The sequence below is a fragment of the Vulpes lagopus genome, chromosome 14 (genome assembly GCF_018345385.1).
Source record: "Vulpes lagopus strain Blue_001 chromosome 14, ASM1834538v1, whole genome shotgun sequence".
Lineage (NCBI taxonomy): Eukaryota > Metazoa > Chordata > Mammalia > Carnivora > Canidae > Vulpes > Vulpes lagopus.
Window position 1 is genome coordinate 30330143 of NC_054837.1, and position 19482 is coordinate 30349624.

Here is a 19482-nt window from a genome sequence, read left to right on the forward strand (position 1 = left end):
CTCAATTCTTCCCTAGTTCAATATATAGCACCCTGAGTTGCTCAAGACAGAAACCAAGATGTTATGGGACACCTTCCTTTCTTCTCTTCTTCTTCTTTTTTTTTTTTTTTTAAGATTTTATTTATTCATTCATGAGAGAAAGAGAGAGAGGCAGAGACACAGGCAGAGGGAGAAGCAGGCTCCATGCAGGGAGCCCAACATGGGACTCGATCCCGGGGCTCCAGGATCATGCCCTGGGTTGAAGGTGGCGCTAAACCGCTAAGCCACCCAGGCTACCCCCTTTCTTCTCTTCTTAACCAAGTTCTACAGATTCTACCTCTGGAATCTCTTTCAGACCCTTCTAATCTGTCCATTTCTATGGCCTCCACCCAGCAAACACCATCTCTCCTAACACTACAATTGCCTAGTTATTTAGTGTGCCTGCTTCTCCTTTTCCTCTTCATCTCTTCCCCATGGCAGGTGCATTAAAAAAATAGAAATCAGGAGTGCCTGGATGGCTCAGTCAGGTAAGCATCCAACTCTTGATTTCAGCTCAGGTCATTATCTCAGGGTCACAAGATTGTGCCCCACATTGGGCTTTGCACTGAGCATGGAGCCTGCTTAAGATTATCTCACTCCTTCTGTCCCTCCCATCCCGTTCACACTCTCTCTCTCTCTATAAAAAGAAAGAAAAAAGAAAATAAGAAATCAGATGACCTAATCTTATCACATAAAACCTTTCAAAGGTTTCCCAAAAGATTTAGGAGTAAAATCCAAACTCCTGACTATGGCTTAGAAAGTAATATATGACCATCCATGATTTCACCTGGAGCTACTTTACCCCTTGCTGGCAATTTTCAGGCACACAAGCTTCCTCCAGGTTCTTTAAACATGTTAAGCCCTTTCCTACTTAAGGACATAATAAAGCTCATTTCTCTGCCTGGAACATCTCCCTCCCTCATGCCTGCCCCCCACCAACACATCACAGGGCTTACCTCCTTGCTTACAAGTTACCTCCACAGAAAGGCCTTCCCTGACCCCAATTTCACCCCACTCTTGTTCTCTCTCAAATGTTCAATTTCAGTAACTTATGAAATTTTTTCTTTAAATAATTCACTATGTTCTAACTTGTTAATGAACAAAGATCTAGAGAAAGTTTCTCATTTGACAATTATGACTTAGAAAGGTTATAATTTAACAATCTTTCTGATACACATCAGTATTATGACTTTATGATCTACTCATTTAATATACTTTATAAAATCATAGTAAAAACTAATACAAAAAACCCTACTCTATAAATGTATCAAGATAATGCTCTGAGATTATAGCAAAGCTAATTTTGAATAACTAAAAAAACTAAAATGAAAAATCCATACAACCTAATGAAGATTTGTCTTCATAGGTCTGCTCATTAACATACGAATAGGGGCACCTGGGTGGCTTAGTAGGTTAAGTCACTGCCTTTGACTCAGGTCATGACCCAGGGTCCTGGGATCAAGCCCTGTGTAGGGAATCCCTGCTCAGCAGGGAGCCTGCTTCTCCCTTTCTCCCTGTTCATGTTCTCTCTCTCAAATAAATAAAATCTTAAAAAAAAAAAAAAAAAGGAATATTATTTCTGGAATTTTTGGGCTACAAGACCTTCTGAGATATTCTAGCCCAATGTCCTCGTTTTTACAGATAATAACACTGAACTCCAAAAAAATTAAGTGATTTGCCTAAGGTCACACAGCTGGGTAGAGTCAACAAAGAAAACATTTCAGGTCTCTTTACACCCAATCTGATTCTATTTCCGCCTTTTGGCAAATGCTTCTGCATGAGAGTTTTTATGATATCTAATAATTAGGTGGTTTTTTGTTGTTTTCTTAAGTAAGCTGTACATCCCTCGTGGCGCTCTAACTCACCACCCCAAGATCAAGAGTCTCACGCTCCACTGACTGAGCCAGCCAGGCGCCCCATAATTAGATGCTTTTACATATATAAGTTCTATAATGACACTTAACTCTGACTTCCTTATGACTTAAACAATAAAAGGGTGCACCTATTTCTAGCTTTATGGAGATTAAACAAAATAACTTACTTGGCATGTGAGGATCTCATGGGAGTTTTAGAATTATGGCGAAGACTTATCATATTTTCATGCTCCACTTGCTTGACCTGAGCTTCAAGTTTTGAAATTATTCTAATTCAAAAGGAATGAGATAAATTAAGTACACAATAAATTTAGAATAGCCTAACTACAAATTACTTATCTAACAGACCCTTCTAGAAAAGGAGTGACAAAAGAACTGCTGGTTGGTAAACCTGCTTTCATAATAAAATGCCCCAATAATCGTTAAAAAGCTGAACAAATTGGAACATATACTGAAAGGCAAATACATTAAACTCTACAAAGAAGCATTCCATATACTACAACTGAAGGAAAAGGAAACAACAAATGGACTAGTCAAGTTTAAAAAAAATATACAAATCTGACTACAGACCAAAACATGTGGTATAAATTAAATTTAAAAAATAAAATAAATACAAGTATTCAAATAAACTGCAATTCTACCATGTTTAATTCTAAATATGGTAGATAATGTTTTCACAAAAAAAGGGAGATATATATTTAATATAAGAGCCAGTAAAGACTTCCTAATTTTTAAGACACAGAGGCTAAACTATCCTGAAGAGCTATCTAGAGGCAGCTTACCTCATCTGTGCTATGCACAGAATAAAAGCCTATTTTCAAGTTTACCCACAGAAACTAAGACTCTGGCCAATTAATTGTTTTGAGGTTAGCTGGCATTCTTTCTGTTTTTTAGACTTTGCATATGTCTTTGTCTCATCTTTTAAACTCAAATTCTTGCCTACCCTGCTGCAAGGAAGGTTTGAGAACAGCTCTAACAGGCTGACATTTTATGCCAATCTCATAAGGAAGCTATCATAGAAAATGCATCACAGAAAAGATCTGAGCAAATAAGAAGGCCAGTGTTCACACTCTCCCCAGTGGGAAGTCCTGAGGAGTGCAATAAAATCTCCAAATAAGGACACATCTCCAAATACAAATACAGAAACATGCTCCAAAGCCAATTAGAAGTATTCAACCATTTGCATAGGGACCATTTATGACTCTGGTTTTATCTAAGTAAATCAAATCATGAATATAGTCCCCAAACCAGTTTTTTAAGAAAGTAGATGATCATAAAGTTGGTGTGAATGCTGTTTTCTTTTGGGAGCACAAATATAATTCGGTGAACTAGACTGCTTCTTAAAATTCTTTTTTTTTTTTTTTTTTTTTGGATTTTCAATGGTTTAGTATCATTTAGATTTTGCTATGATGACAAAACACAGAACATCTCAGGAAATGCACACTTCTCAATACAACCACCAAAATAATCATTTAAAAATCTTCTTTGGCTAAAATCAAATGTATTTCCAGGTCAGGGGAAGGTTAGCATAAAATATGATCTCTAAGTGCCTAAAAATCCTCACAAAAAATTTTCTGTTCATTGCGTTCAGTATGGACATATACTTAAATGCTAAAAGGAGGCGTAATTACCTTATTAGTAAGATAATACATTTTACCTTTTCAAGTCAGAAATCTGAGTATGTGCATCAAGCAATTTGTTCTCAGTTGTATTTAATGTATCCTATGAAAATAAAGGAAAAACCTTAATAACTGAAATATTCAGGATGTATTCTTTTAAAATACACAATATGAAGCAAATCAAAGGCCACACCAGGGGCAGCCCCCATGAATTAGTGGTTTAGCACTGCCTTCAGCCCAGGGCGTGATCCTGGGGACCTGGGATCAAGTCCCACGTCAGGCTCCCCGCATGGAGCCTGCTTCTCCCTCTGCCTGTGTCTCTGCCCACCCCCCTGTGTCTCTAATAAATAAATAAAATCTTTAAAAAAAAAAAAAAGGCCACACTAGAGAGCTACACAGAAAATTATGCAGATACTCAGCAAATATAGCATCAACCACGGGAGAGAATACATAATTCAAGGGGAAAAAATGAGAGCAAAATTCTGATTTATACAAACAGCCATACATACATCCTTGTCAAATAGGTACAGCCTACTATGCCTTGCTCGATTACAAGCAATCCAGTGTTAAAACGGACATGTTTTAGCCACAACTTGCCTAAAACTTTAGTAAATGGCAAAACAGATACCTGGCCAGTGAGATGTGAGACGTGCTGAATGGCTCCTGAGACCCCAGCATACACACATGCCCACCCACTTGCCCAGCTGTGCAGGCCTGTATGCTGTGAACAACCACAACCTTTAATTTTTTTTTTTTAACACAACCTTGAATTTTATACAACAGAAATACTTTGGACACCACCTACAGCATTACTGTGGGGTTTCACTGAATTCAAATATGTAGTTCCCGAACTTTCATTAAAAAAATCACACATAATCAATAAACTCAAAAAAACCCACAAAAAGCAAATGCTTAAAAAAAAAACTTTATAAAAAAAACTTTATATTTAAATATTATTTAGTAATTTTTTGCATCAGTATCATACCTTATACTCTTCCAAAAATTTCATCTCAACTCATCTCAAATAGCCATTCAATGTTTGTTAACATATCCAAAAATTTAAGACTTAAGTGGGCAAATGTTTGAAAAGAAAGATACTGATAGAGAAGATGAAGTGAGTGATCTAACTCAAGCAGCTGGATGGGGATGGAGGATGAGAAGAACAGAGGGGTATAAATAGCACAGGTCAGCCCTCTTCATTTCCAACCCAGTGTTTCTGCCCCTCCATGAAGCTCAGAACATGAATCATCATTACCTTTACTCTTTCATGTTCTTTTCCAAGGGATTCATATTCTCCTAAGAGCTACAAGGAAAAACAAAGAAATGTACCACAAAATTAAACATTATAATGTCAACTCAGAGACAGTCTATAAAATAGCTGCCTGTACTCTTCAAAAATTCTAAGGTCTTGAAATAGGTTAACACTGTTCCAGAAGGCGACTAAAGAGGTAAAAAGAGTATAAGTCATGAATGTAAGGCATGACCTTAGGTTGGATCCTGGACTGGAAAAAAAAGTGCTATAAAATTATAATTTGGATGTGAATTGCATATTTGATTTCTTTATTTGATTTGTTCTGTGACTATACATGGAAGACCCTTGCTCTTAGGAAATACATACCAAAAGATAGGGGTAAAGGGGCATAACATCTACAACTTACTCTCAAATGATTCAAGAAAAAAAAAAAACACACGTGTGAACATACATATATGGGAGGTGACAAAGCAAATATGGCAAAATGTTAACAACTGTGACCCTAGGTAGAAGGAATAGGATCGTTCTTGCAGGTTTTCTCTCAGTTTGAATTTGTTTCAAAATAAAGACAAAAACTAGTATCAATTAAGACCTTTTGGGCAGCCCCAGTGGTGCAGAGTTTGGGGCCGCCTGCAGCCCAGGGCGTGATCCTGGAGACCCTAGATTGAGTCCCACGTCAGGCTCTCTGCTTGGAGCCTGCTTCTCCCTCTGCCTGTGTCTCTGCCTCTCTCTCTCTCTCTCTCTCTCTCTCTCTCTGTCTCTATGAATAAATAAAATCTTAAAAAAAAAAAGACCCTTTAAGTAAGCAGTATTTTAAAAGATTAAAGTTTACATTCTTTCTTGTATACTTCTTTTTGATAAATTAGTTCCACAGAGTAAAGGCACAATTCTAAGTCTAATATAATTAGGTAATTTATTTTAAAATACATATACGTGAGACTTCTTTTTTTTTTTTTTTTTTTTTTTTTTGAGACTTCTTATTAAAGAAGACAGATTCAGGGCAGCCTGGTGGCTCAGGGGTTTAGCGCTTGTCTTCGGCCCAGGGCCTGATTCTGGAGACCTGGGATCGAGTCTCGTGTCGGGCTCCCTGCATGGAGCCTGCTTCTCCCTCTGCCTGTGTCTCTGCCTCTCTCTCTCTCTCTCTCTCTCTCTGTCTGTCTCTCTCATGAATAAATAAATAAAATCTTTAAAAAAAAAAAAAAAAGAAGACAGATTCAAAGAATTTTCTTTTTATCCCAAGATCCCACTAAATTAATAATGAGGCAGATATAAATCAAGAGGTAAGCACAATAGAGATCTCAATTAAGACATAACAAGGCAGAGGAGGCTATAAGCTTCAGTGCCTACATCAGGCCTGAATACAGAATGCTAATGGTAAGCAGGCTAGTATCTTTGTAACCCTGAGAGGCTCAGCACTTGAATCTTAGGTTCAGTAGTAAATAGATAGGGTAGAAGGACAGGCTGACCAAAGGGAGCTGGTTAAAGGTCCTTAAGTTGAGTGGTTAGAGCCCGGACAGTAATGCGCTGCCCAGCCAGGCAACAGGACACTGGGAATGTGAATGAGAGACAAATGCAACTCTGGAAACCCACGTATAACAGGTGAGGGAAGCAAATGGATAAGGAATGATAACTAAGGAAAGTTCAAAAATAAATAAATAAAATTGGCTCCCTATCCCCAGCCACCAGAGCTTGACTGTAAAGTCCCAAAGGAGAGACTGGAAGACTCTTCCTTGGGAAAACCAAACAATCCAAGAAAAAAAAAAAAAAAAACTCTACATAACCACATCTGGAGGTTCCCTAGCCAAACAGCTGGTCCGTCACTCTATAATCGCTTTTAAGTAAAGGCTACCAGAAAATAGGTCCCATCTGTACACGCAGGCTCTCCAAATGGCTTTTGACTGCCTGCCACTTAAAAGTGAGTCTATAGGAAAAGAACCAACGTTAAAAAAAAGCAAACAGGGATCCCTGGGTGGCGCAGCGGTTTGGTGCCTGCCTTTGGCCCAGGGCACAATCCTGGAGACCCGGGATCGAATCCCACGTCAGGCTCCCGGTGCATGGAGCCTGCTTCTCCCTCTGCCTGTGTCTCTCTCTCTGTGACTATCATAAATAAATAAAAATTAAAAAAAAAAAAAAAAGCAAACATACTCAATATGAACCTGACTTCAAACTGAAAGGTTAACTCAGAAGAAATAATAAGAAATAATAAATCAAAACTAAAGAAAGTATTAAAAGAAAGCTCTTATTCTCAGAGAAATTAGTGATATATTCATAAAACAAAACCAGAAAGCAATGAAAACCTAGCAATTAGAGAGCAAGGAACAGCTATTAGAATAACTAAAAATGAGACAGAAAATAAATATAATACTGAAACAAGTAGATAGAAAACAAAGAGGCCATGATGGAAACTAAACCATACATAAGCCTTTGAAAATCAACCCATTCAATACAACATCTACTGGTGAAAGTTCCAGAGAAAGAACAGAAAAGGCAGGAAGGAAATCAGCAGAGAAATAACATTAGCAAGTCTGTAGAACCAAAGGACACTGGTTCCCAGATTGGAAGAATCTACACCTCCAACAATGAATGAAAAAAAGACCTATATCAAGGCACATTGTTGGGGATCCCTGGGTGGCTCAGTGGTTTAGCGCCTGCCCAAATTTGGCCCAGGGCATGATCCTGGAGTCCCGGGATTGAGTCCTACGTCGGGCTCATGGCATGGAGCCTGCTTCTCCCTCCTCCTGTGTCTCTGCCTCTCTCTCTCTCTAGGTCTATCATAAATAAATAAATAAATAAATAAATAAATAAATAAATAAATAAATAACAAAAAAATAAATAAATCTTTTATTAAAAAAGGCACATTGTTATGGAATTTAAGGACACCATGGATTTAAAAAAAAATAAAAAGAAGTTAAAACTTCCAGAAGGAGCTTTGAACTCATTCTTAAGGAACAAGAAACGTATTTACTAAATGCAATGTGCGATTCTTGTAGTCTGAATTAAAAAGCAAAAACCAAAACATCTACAATGGACATTATCTAGACAACCAGAGTAATCTGAATATAGACTGTATATTAGATACTAGTATACATCAGTATTAAATTTAAATTGTGGGAACGATGTTGAGATTATGTAGGATAATGTCCTTATTCTCAGGAGACACCTACTGAAATATTGAGGAGTAAAATCTCAGTGTCTATAATTTACTCCCAAATTGTTCAGCCAAAGGAAAAAATTTAAATGTTGTGAAAACCTAAAGCAAATGTGGTAAAATATTCACAACTGGTGAACTAGACAAGGAATATACAGAGGTTTTCATCATACCATTTGTACAATTTTTCTGTAGGCTTGAAGCTTTCAAAATAAGAAAAATGGGGGAAAAGAAGAAAAAAGTCACAGGACTGGGACAAGGAGAGAAAGGAAGAGAATCATCAGGCATATTCTCATAGCAACATAAAACAATGGAACAAAATCCTTAAAATCTTTAAAAATCTGTTGGGAAGAAAATATACCCCAGAATTCTATACTCTTAGTCAAATGATGTGTGAAAGACCTAAACCTTCATTCATGAGAATTATGGATAATGTTAAAAAATCAAGATATAGGAGTACTTGGCTGGCTCAGCTGGAAGAGCATGTGACAAGGTACCCCTGCTTTGTTTTAAGTAATCTCTTCCTCCAAAGTGGGGCTTGAACTTACAACCCTGATATCAAGAATCACATTCTCCACCAATTAAGTCAGCCAAGCACTCCAAAAGCAAAGTAGCTGTTTGTTTGTTTGTTTGTTTTTTAAATAAAATGTGATAAGCCAACAGTAATATTTACATGAAATAAAACAGGGTGAAAAATTGGCAAAAATAATTTTTAAGAGACAAAAAAAAGTTAAGGAAGCACTATATCAAAAATCAAAACTCATTATAAAATGCTAGTAATTAAGATGATAAATTCAGGGACAAATAAACCAACCAATGAAACAGACAAGGGAGCCCCGAAACAGACTCACCTAGGAAAGATATAATATATAACAAAAGTGGCATTAAAAGTCGGTATTGGGAAGGGGCACCTGGGTAGCTCGGTTGGTTAGGCATCTGCCTTTGGCTCAGGTCATGATCCTGGGGTCCTGGGATCAAGCCCTGCATCAGGCTCTCTGCTCAGTGCAATGATAAATAAAACCTTAAAAAAAAAGTCAGTAGGGAAAGAGATACTCTATTTAAAAAAGGTGCTGTCAGGGGCGCCTAGCTGGCTCAGTTGGTGGAGTATATGGTTCTCAACGATGGGGTTGTGAGTTCAGGTCCAACACCGGGTATAGAGATTGCTTAAATAAATGAGCTTTAAAAAAAAAACTGATGCTAAACAACAACAACAACAACAACAACAACCTGATGCTATGATAATTGGCTAATCATTTGAAAAAACAATCAAGTTCAGTATCTATCTCACACCACATATAAGAGGCAATCTGTGGTCGTAAGACCTAATTGTATAAAGCAAGGCTATATAATTTTAGAAGGCAATATGTAAGAGATTAATTTTCTGATTCTTGAGTAGGAAAAGATTTTGTAAAACAAGACATAAAAGAGGGCAGCCCGGGTGGCTCGGCGGTTTAGCGCTGCCTCTGTCTCTCTCGTGAATAAATAAATAAAACCTTTAAAAAAAAAACAAACAAGACTATATTTTGGACATTAAAATACGAAACTTGTACCCTATAAAAGATAACACCAGATGAAATGCAAATCAAGCAAAGAGAAGTGAACTGCAATACATATTAACCACTTCACATCAATCAGACAGCAAAAATTAAGAGGTCTGACAATACCAAGCATTGGAAATAATTTAGAAAACAAGAATTCTCTCACATTACTGGTGGGAAAATGAACTGGCACAACCATTTCGGAGAGCAATTTAGCAATACCTAATGAAGATGACAGTGCTCATATTCTATGTCTCAGCCACTGTACTCATAGGAACACAGGCTCATGTGACAGACTAAATCCCAAAATGGGAGCAGCAATTTGTGCTCACACAGGGTCTTCCAGAATCTTGCCACTCCCATCAAGAGGTGGTATCTCAAAAAAAAAGAAAAAAAGAGAGAAGTGGTATCTCTTTCTTCTTCCCTTAAACCTGGGCAGTCTTTGAGATTATGTAACAAATGGAATATGACAGAAATGACGCTGAATGATTTCCAGGGTTGGGTCAAAAAAAGGCAGTATAGCTGTCAGAATACTCTTTCAGGACACTGATCCATGGCATTCAGGCATCATGCCTCAAAGAAGCCAAACTAACCCAAATGGAGAAGGAATGCAGCCTTAGTCGATAGCCACCATCAACAACCAGCCCCCAGCCTTTGATTTTCTAGCCAAGGTCCTAAATGTTGCATAACAGAGACAAGCTGTCCTGCTGTGTCCAGTACAAGTTCTGTGACTAATGAGTCCATAAGCAGAATATGTCCAGTTTTGGGGTCATCTGTGTTGAGACTCTGGTAACTAGAACAATATCTTAGAGGTACCTGCACAGGTCTGTGTTAAGGAGACCTGTTTAGGAATGTTCATGGCACTGTTGCTCTTAATGGCAATAAAAAGAAACTGGCAAGAGGAAAATAGATAATTGGGGAAGATTCACAGAGTGGAGTACTACACAAGGATGAGAACAAATGAAATAGTGCTAATGTATCTACTTGAATAAATCTTACCAATGAAAAAAGTTGTAGAATAGTGAATTCAGTGTGACAGCATTTATAAAAAGCTCCACAACATGTCAAACAAGGAACACCTGGGTGGCTCAGTGGTTGAACGTCTGTCTGCCTTTTGGCTCATGTCGTGATCCCAGGGTCCTGGGATTGGAACCTGCCTCTCCTTAGGTCTCTGCCTCTCTCTCTGTGTCTCTCATGAATAAATAAGATCTTAAAAAAAAATGCCAAACAACACTGATTAAGCATACATACACATGTAATGGTATAAAAACACAGCCATGGGAAGACATTCACACTGTTCAGATTAGTCACTCCCTGGAAGGCAGGGATGATCAGAAATGGGGCACTGGGGAGGCAGTTGAATAGAAACTGCATATATCAACATGGTAAATCTTAGAAACAATGCTGCGAAGAAACAGGTTGCAGGAGGGGCAGCTGGCAGGCTCACTGGTAGAGCCTAAAACTCTTGATCTTGCAGTCATGATTTTAATGCCCATGTTGGACATGAACCTACTTAAAAAAAAACAAGTTGCAGGAAAATATGTGGTGCAATACAATTCATATATAATTTAAGGACACATCAAATGTTACTATGTATTGTTTTCAGCCACATGCATGTGGAGCAAAAGTAGAAATGCATGGGGAAAACCAAGAGTATATTCAGCATAGCAGGTAGGAGAGAAAGGAATATAGTAGGGGGTATTTCAAGTGCTTTTACACACGGTGGCATGTGTTTGTTCTGTATATTACTCTGTATACTTTTCCCTATGCTTAAAATATTTGATACGATAAAAGCAAAGGAAGAAAGTGTTATAAGTGGCAACATTAATATAATTTCAGCTCAAAACAGCATTCCGGGGACATCTGGGTGGCTTAGTGGTTAAGCATCAGCCTTTGCTTTAGGGTGTGATTCCAAGGTCCCAGGATTGAATCCTGCATCAGGCTCCCCAGAGGAAGCCTGCTTCTCCCTCTGCCTATGTCTCTGACTATCTCTCTGTCTCTCTCATGAATAAATACATAAAATCCTAAAATCCAAACAATGGTATCCCAGTGGCAATGAACATACCCAGTGCTAGACATTCATTTATAAATATCATTTTCCACTTAAAGGAACGAGGGCTCCTTGGAAAAAATGACTAATTTAGGGCTGGGATTGGTAAATTACAAGATGAGCCTGGAATACCTTGCTACAGAATGTTTAAAGAATGACAAGAACATGTCCAAAGGATACAGGAGTCACCTGGCAAGGCCAAAACTAGGACAATGCAAGCATCAAAATAATAATAGCAGTAAAAAGAACTTTAACTCACTGAACAAAATAAGAATTCATGAGTCCACACTGATATAAACAGAGCAGAGAACTCCTCCTTTCCTTAACATGTAGAAGGAGTAATAGAAGAACCACCATTTGGCAACCACAACAGTAATCGCTTGTTTCAGGAAAGACTCTTCAGTGAATGGTACAGCTAGTGGGTAAAAGTTGATGAGAAGAAGATGATTTACAAAGTCCTGAAATATCCCCTAATACTTAATAATTCCAAATGGGGAGACAGAACTTTACAGTGGAGACACTTGGCAGACACTACCTTAGCCAAGAGGTCAGAGTCAATACCACAAAGCTGGCATGTGCCTCCTGATAAGAGGTGCTAAGAAGGCCTCAGCTTCTTTCTGCAGTATTTCTGTGCATTCTAAGAATCTGAATCTGACTCTGCAAAACACAGACCCAAACTGAAGAATGCTCTACAACAGTGCTGTCCAACAGAACTTTCTGCAATGCCGGAAGTGTTCTCTATATCTGCACCGACCGAAGGGACAGCCACAGGCACATGGAACCACTGAAAGAATGATAAAGCACATATTGTTAAATGTTAAGACTTAGAATTGAGAGGCACCTGGGTGGCTCAGTCAGTTAACCATCTGACTTCAGCTCAGGTCATGATCTCAGGGTCCTAGGATCGAGCCCCAAGTGGCTCCCTGCTTAGCTGGGCATCTGCTTGTCCTTCTCCCTCTGCCCACTGGCCCCCCAACGAGTGTGTGTGTGTGTGTGTGTGTCAAATAAAATCTTAAAAAAAAAAAAAAAGAATTAGACTCAGGATGAAAGGTATATGGAAAGTTCATATTACTTTTCTTTTTTAAAGATTTTATTTATTTATTCATCAGAGAGAGAGAAAGAGAGAGAGAGAGAAAGAGAGAGAGAGAGAGGCAGAGAGACACAAGCAGAGGGAGAAACAGGCTCCATGCCGGGAGCCTGACATGGGACTCGACCCCAGGTCTCCAGGATCACATCCTGGGCTGAAGGCGGCGCTAAACCGCTGAGCCACTAGGGCTGCCCTGTATTACTTTTTTAAGAAAATATTTTATTTATTCCTGAGAGACACAGAGAGAGAGGCAGAGACATAGGCAGAGGGAGAAGCAGGCTCCTCACAGGGAGCCCGAGGAAGGACTCAATCCCAGGATGCTGGGTTCACGACCTGAGCCAAACGCAGAGGCTCAACCACTGAGCCACCCAGGTGTCCGGATATGGAAAGTTTTTATACAATTTTTGCAACTTTCTATAATTCTGATATTATGTCAAAGTAAAACATACAAAAAGTCTTAAAAATCAGGATCTCATCATGTACTCACACACAAAAAGTATAACTGTTAATACACAAGAACAGAGTAACCAAACCATATGAAGTTCCAATCAAATATGACATACTGAACAGTGCTTATATCCATTCTCTCCTGACAGGAAAAAAAAAAATCAGGCTTATTGATATGATTTGTTGAAAATGGTACTTTACTTATGTGGTTTTCCTCCTAATACCCATAACTACAGTCTAAGCATGAGAAAAACATCAGATAAATCCCAAGGACATCCAACAAAATCCCTAACCATCCTCCTCAAAACTGTCCGGGTCATCAAAAACAAGGAAAATTTCAGAACCTGTCATAGCCAAAAGAAGCCTAAGGAGACAGGATACCTAAATGTAATATGGGATCCTAGAACAGAAAAAATTAGGTAAAAGCAAAGGAAATCTTAAAAAGCTATAGAATTTACTTATAATAATGTATCGATATTGATTTATTAATTGTAGCAAACATACCATACTAATACAAGATGTTGACAAGGGAATTGTGCAGGTATGTGGGAACACTGCACTATGTTCTCAATTTTCCTGTAAATCTGAAACTGTTCTAAAAAATCTAATATATTTTTTATTTTTATTTATTTTTTTAAATATATTTTATTTATTTATTTATGAGAGACACAGAGAGAGACAGGCAGAGACACAGGCAGAGGGAGAAGCAGGCTCCATGCAGGGAGCCTGACATGGGACTCAATCCTGGGTCTCCAGGATCAGGCCCGGCTGAAGGCAGCGCTAAAGCACTGAGTCACCTGGCCTGCCCCTAATATATTTTTTTAAAGTGTGATGGCAAACTACAAATGTTTTCAGATATGAAAGGCTTCAGAATTCATCTCCCATGTATTCTTATTTTCAGGAGATATACTCTAGCAAAACAAAGAATTAAATCAAGAAAGAAGACACAAGATGCACACAAAACAAGAGATCCATGGGATGCCTAGGTGGCTCAATCTGATTGGTTGAGAATCTGACTTTTTTTTTTTTTTTTAAGATTTATTTATTTGTTCATGATAGAGAGAGAGAGAGAAAGGCAGAGACACAGGCAGAGGGAGAAGCAGGCTCCATGCAGGGAGCCCGATGATGTGGGACTCGATCCCGGGACTCCAGGATCACGCCCTGGGCTGAAGGCAAACACTCAACTGCTCAGCCACCCAGGCATCCTAAGACTGCCATTCTTCATTTAAGATTTGACTATTTAAACCACTTACATGTATTATCTTCATGAAAATAAACGTAAAAAAATCAAAGCAATGACAACAAAAGTCAAAGCAACGATAAATTAAAGCTATCAGGAAAAAAATCCAACAGCTAAAATACTTTCAGATTTTTTTTTATGTACCATAACAAAGGATATTAAGAAAAACCTGAGGAGGGCAGCCCCGGTGGCACAGTGGTTTGGCACCGCCTGCAGCCTGGGGTGTGTTCCTGGAGACCCGGGATCGAGTCCCACATCAGGCTCCCTGCATGGAGCCTGCTTCTCCCTCTGTCTGTGTCTCTGCCTCTCTCTCTCTCTCTCTCTCTCTCTCTCTGGGTCTATGAATGAATAAATAAAATATTTAAAAATAAAAATAAATAAATATCTCCTAATTATTAAAAAAAAAAAAAAAAACCTGAGGGGAAAAAAATACAACTCAAATCCCAATGCAGTCTCAATGTTACATAAAATCCAAATTTTAAATGACAGCAAAATTAAAAAGTTCAATCAAACCTATTCTAAATCTGGTTCATTTTACCTATCCAGCCATACAGATGTTGATTTAAAATACCTCAAAAGTTGACCTGCTAGAGGCGGAAAGGTGTGGGAGTGACACCACAGCTCTGAAAGCTGACTTCCTGCTTCAAGGTAAGACTCAACTGACTCAATCAAGACAATATATATTTGTAGCTACAGCAAAGTTACATAAAACAAAAATAAAGTTGGAAAAAGTCATAATTGCTTGTAAGAGCATAATACCTAAAATTACTTTTGGCCTATGCTGTCATTAAGTTTCCATTATTTGTCACTTACATCTTGAAACATTTTGTTTTCTTGTTTTAGTCTCGCTTCTTTATCATCTGAGAGTTTGTAAGCATTCTCAAATGCTTCTTCTAAATCCTGCAGTCGAGATTTTAGTCGAATGATGGTATTGTCTTTTTCTTTATTACTTGTTCTCATTTCCTCAATCCGTTCCTGCAAAATTTTGGAAGCACTGCTGGCTGCATTGAAGCGTTCTTTGAAATCACTCTACAAAATAAAAACAAAGATAATAAATTGTTTTAATAATAAAAAAAAAACAGATGTTTTAGTAGCAGTTAACAAATTGTAGATATTAAACTGCAAAAGTAATCAAATAAAACCTACAAAAGGGAATCAACAAATTCAATATTTTGTTAAGTCTTGGCATGAAGACTAAAAAGGATTACTCTACTAAAATAACAGCTTCAGGGATGCCTGGCTGGCTCAGGCGGTAGGGATTTGACTCTTCATCTTGGGGTTTTAAGTTTGAGCCCCACATTGGCTTACTTAAAAATAAAATCTTTAAAGTAAATAATTAGGGACACCTGGGTGGCTCAGGGATTGAGGGTCTGCCTTTGGCTCAGGACATGATCCCGCAGTTCCCGAGATCAAGTCCCGCACTGGGCTCCTGCACAGAGCCTGCTTCTCCTACCTGTGCCTCTCAAAACACAGCTGGAATCTGTTGCCCCACATTAATATTTAGGGAAGAATAAAGCATTTCTTACCCTGTTCTCTCACTAGGAAAATAAAAGACAAAATTCAAAACACATCTGATATGTTAGCATTCATTCAATAATCATTTCTTGAATATCCACTAGGTGCCAGGCACTACAAACAAGACCCTGACTTCGAGAAGCTTTTGGTTTGGGGGACATAGACAACTAAAATTACATCAAAGAAAGACCAAGAGTCCACAGAATGTTAACTGGCATCTTCCATCAAAACGTTACTTATAAGGTTGTATGTAGAAGAATAAAACTTGATAATACATAAAAAAAGATTTTTTTTAAGTTTAAGCTTTCCAGTTATACATCCAAGAAAATGAAAAACAGAAGTATGCATAAAATCTTGTATACAAATATTCATAGCATTATCATTCATAATGCCCAAAAAATGAAAACCCAAACTTCTATCATCCCTGATGAATGGATAAATATGGTATACCCAGGGTACCGGAATGGCTTAGTCAGTTATGTGTCTTGTCTGCCTTCAGCTCAGAATATGATTTCGGAATCCTGGGATCAAGCCTTCATCGGGCTCCCTGCTCATCAAGGAATCTGCTTCTCCCTCTCCCGTTCCCCCTGCTTGTGCTCTTTCTCAAATAAAATCTTAAAAATTAAATTTGGTCTATGTATAAAACGGAGTATTATACAGCCATAAAAATAATGAAATATCGATTCATGCCACAACATGTACAAAATTTGAAAAAAATATGCTAGGAATGCCTGAGTAGCTCAGGGGTTGAGCGTCTGCCTTTGGCCCAGGGCATGATCCTGGAGTTCTGGGATCGAGTTCCATATCAGGCTCCCTGCATGAGGCCTGCTTCTCCCTCTGCCTATGTCTCTGCCTCTTTCTGTGTCTCTCATGAATGAATAAATAAAATCTTAAAAAAAAAAAAAAGAAAAAAGAAAAAGTCATGCTAAGTGAAAGAAGCCAGACACACCAAAAGTCATTTATATGATTCCATTTACACCAATGTCCAGAATAGGCAAATCCAAAGAACAGAGAGTAGGGTAGTAGTTGCTAGGAGTTGGGGAGAGGGAGTTTTAAGAATTAGGAGGGAAAGGCTGATGGTTAAAGGGTTTAGGGCTTCTTTTTGAGTGAGAAAATATCTAAAACTAACTGTAGTGATGGTTGTACAAGTATGCAAATATATTAAAAACCACAGAATCATATACTTCCAAAGAGTGAGTTTTATAATATGTAAACTATATCACAATAAAAAAATAGAATTTTAAAGTGTAAAAGTTTATCAGATCATATGAAGCCAGTTTTTTTTTTTTAAGATTTTATTTATTTATTCATGAGAGACACAGAGAGGCAGAGACACAGGCAGAGGGAGAAGCAGGCTCCCCACAGGGAGCCTGATGTGGGACCTGATCCCAGGTCTCCAGGGTCACGCCCTGGGCTGAAGGCAGGCGCCAAACCGCTGAGCCATCCAGGGATCCCTGCCAGTTTATATTCAAAATAAAAACTTACTTAACAATGAGACAACCTAAAAAAAAAAAAAAAAAAACAGAAACAAAAAAAAAAACCTCATATACCCAATGTTTTTATAAAACTATTAACTTGTCTCTAAAGTTCAGTTAACAAAAAGGCTTCAATTTTTATTTTTTTATTTTTTAAGATTTTATTTATTTATTCATAGAGACACATGGGGTGGGGGTGGGGGGAGAGAGAGAGAGAGAGAGAGAGGCAGAGGGAGAAGCAGGCCCCATGCACAGGGAGCCCGATGTGGGACTCGATCCTGGGTCTCCAGGATCACACCCCAGGCTGCAGGCGGCACTAAACCCCTGCGCCACCGGGGCTGCCCCAAAGGCTTCAATTTTTAACATTAAACCACTAAACAACAGGAGTACTTACAACTTCTATTTCCAGTAAGTTATTCTTATTTTCAAGTGTTCTCACACGACTAGTAGCTTCACTCAGAGCACTATCTAATTGGCCACATCTAAAAACCAAAAATTGAAATGAAAAAATTAGAAGATAAAATCCTTTCCCTTCAAAGAATTCTATAAATCTGATTCTTCAATATGTAGCATAAAACAAATTCTCCAATGTTAGTGAACACTCAGGATGTCATTTTAATAAATACATCCCAATAAACTTGATGATACTATTTTTCAGAAAAAAACAATATGAAAAGATCATATAAGTTAAGTGACAAAAGCAAAATATAAACAGACATTTGTACACCCATGTTCATAGCAGCGACATGCACACTAGCCAACAGATGGAAGCAACCCAAGTGTCCAGAAGGATAAATGGATAAACTAATTGTGGTCTATCAATCCAATGTAGTAGTATTCACTCCTAAAAAAGATGAAATTCTGGGGCACCTGGGTGGCTCAATTGGTTAAGCATCAGATTTTTTATTTAGGTTCAGGTCATGATCTCAGGTTGGAGAGATCAAGCCCCTTATCGGGCTCCGTGCTGGGAGCATGGAACCTGCTTGAGATTCTCTCTCTCCTACTCCCTCTTTATTTTTATTTTTATTTTTATTTTTTGGAGAGACATACTGTGTTGTTTTTTTTTTTTTAATTTTTATTTATGATAGTCACAGAAAGAGAGAGAGAGAGGCAGAGACACAGGCAGAGGGAGAAGCAGGCTCCATGCACCGGGAGCCCGATGTGGGATTCGATCCCGGGTCTCCAGGATCGTGCCCTGGGCCAAAGGCAGGCGCCAAACCGCTGCGCCACCCAGGGATCCCCTCCTACTCCCTCTTTAAAAAAAAAAAAAGGATGAAATTCTAACACCTGCTACAACATGGATGAACCTTGAGAGCAATGTGCTAAGTGAAATAGGCAAGGCACAAAAGGACATGTATGATTCCACTTATATGAAGTCTACCACAAGTTCATATGAGGCATCAAATTCATAAACAGAAAGTAGGATGGTGGGAGACAGAGGCTGGGAGGCACCCAACTCTTCCTTTTGGCTCAGGTTGTGGTGTCAGGCTTGTGGGACTGGGCTCCATGCTTAAAACTCTCTCTCCCTCTGCCCCTCCCCCTTTCTCTATTTCTCTCTCAAATAAGTAAATAAATCTTTTTAAAAAGTTCTGGAGATGGATGGCAGCAATGGTTATACAACAGCATGAATGTACTTAATGCCAGAGAACTGAACTGATCACTTAAAAATGGTTAACATGGGGAGTAGAGCCAATTAAGTGTCTGACTCTTGGATCTGCCTCAGGTCATGATCTCAGGGTTGTTAGATCGAGCCCCATGTGAGGCTCCACACTCAGTGCAGTTTGCTTGGGATTCTCATGCTCTCTCCCTAAAAAACTAATAAAATCTTTTTAAAAATGGTTAACATGGTATATTTTATTCTTTATATTTTACATTAAAAATTAAATTAAAAAAATTAAATTTAGAGGGACACCTCAGTGGCTCAGTGGTTGAGTGTCTACCTTTGGCTCGGGGCGTGATCCAAGGTCCTGGGATTGAGTTCTGCATTGGGTTCCCTGTGGGGAGCCTGCTTCTCTTTCTGCCTATGTCTCTGCCTCTGTGTTTGTGTGTCTCTCATGAATAAATGAATAAAATCTTTTTTAAAAATTAAATTTAGGGGCGTCTGGGTGGCTCAGTGGGTTAAGCATTTACCTTCAGTTCAGGTCATGATCCCGGGGTCCTGGGATGGAGCCCCACATTAGGATCCTTGCTCTGAGGGGAGCCTGCTTCTCCCTCTCCCT

General features: G+C 38.6%; 1 protein-coding gene across 10 annotated transcripts in view; it reads right to left on the reverse strand.

The window, feature by feature from the left end:
- The window catches only part of MPHOSPH9 (M-phase phosphoprotein 9), a 70575-nt gene that overhangs the window by 19774 nt on the left and 31319 nt on the right, over window positions 1–19482 (reverse strand). For 9 of the 10 annotated variants that reach the window (XM_041728882.1, XM_041728880.1, XM_041728879.1 and 6 more), the window contains 5 exons: window positions 17658–17745; window positions 15087–15302; window positions 4767–4814; window positions 3550–3614; window positions 2060–2161 (listed from right to left, as the gene is read on the reverse strand). In XM_041728882.1, coding sequence (XP_041584816.1) covers window positions 2060–2161; window positions 3550–3614; window positions 4767–4814; window positions 15087–15302; window positions 17658–17745 — 519 coding nt within the window. The remainder of the gene's footprint in view (window positions 1–2059; window positions 2162–3549; window positions 3615–4766; window positions 4815–15086; window positions 15303–17657; window positions 17746–19482) is intronic. The other variant, XM_041728876.1, reaches the window with a different exon arrangement.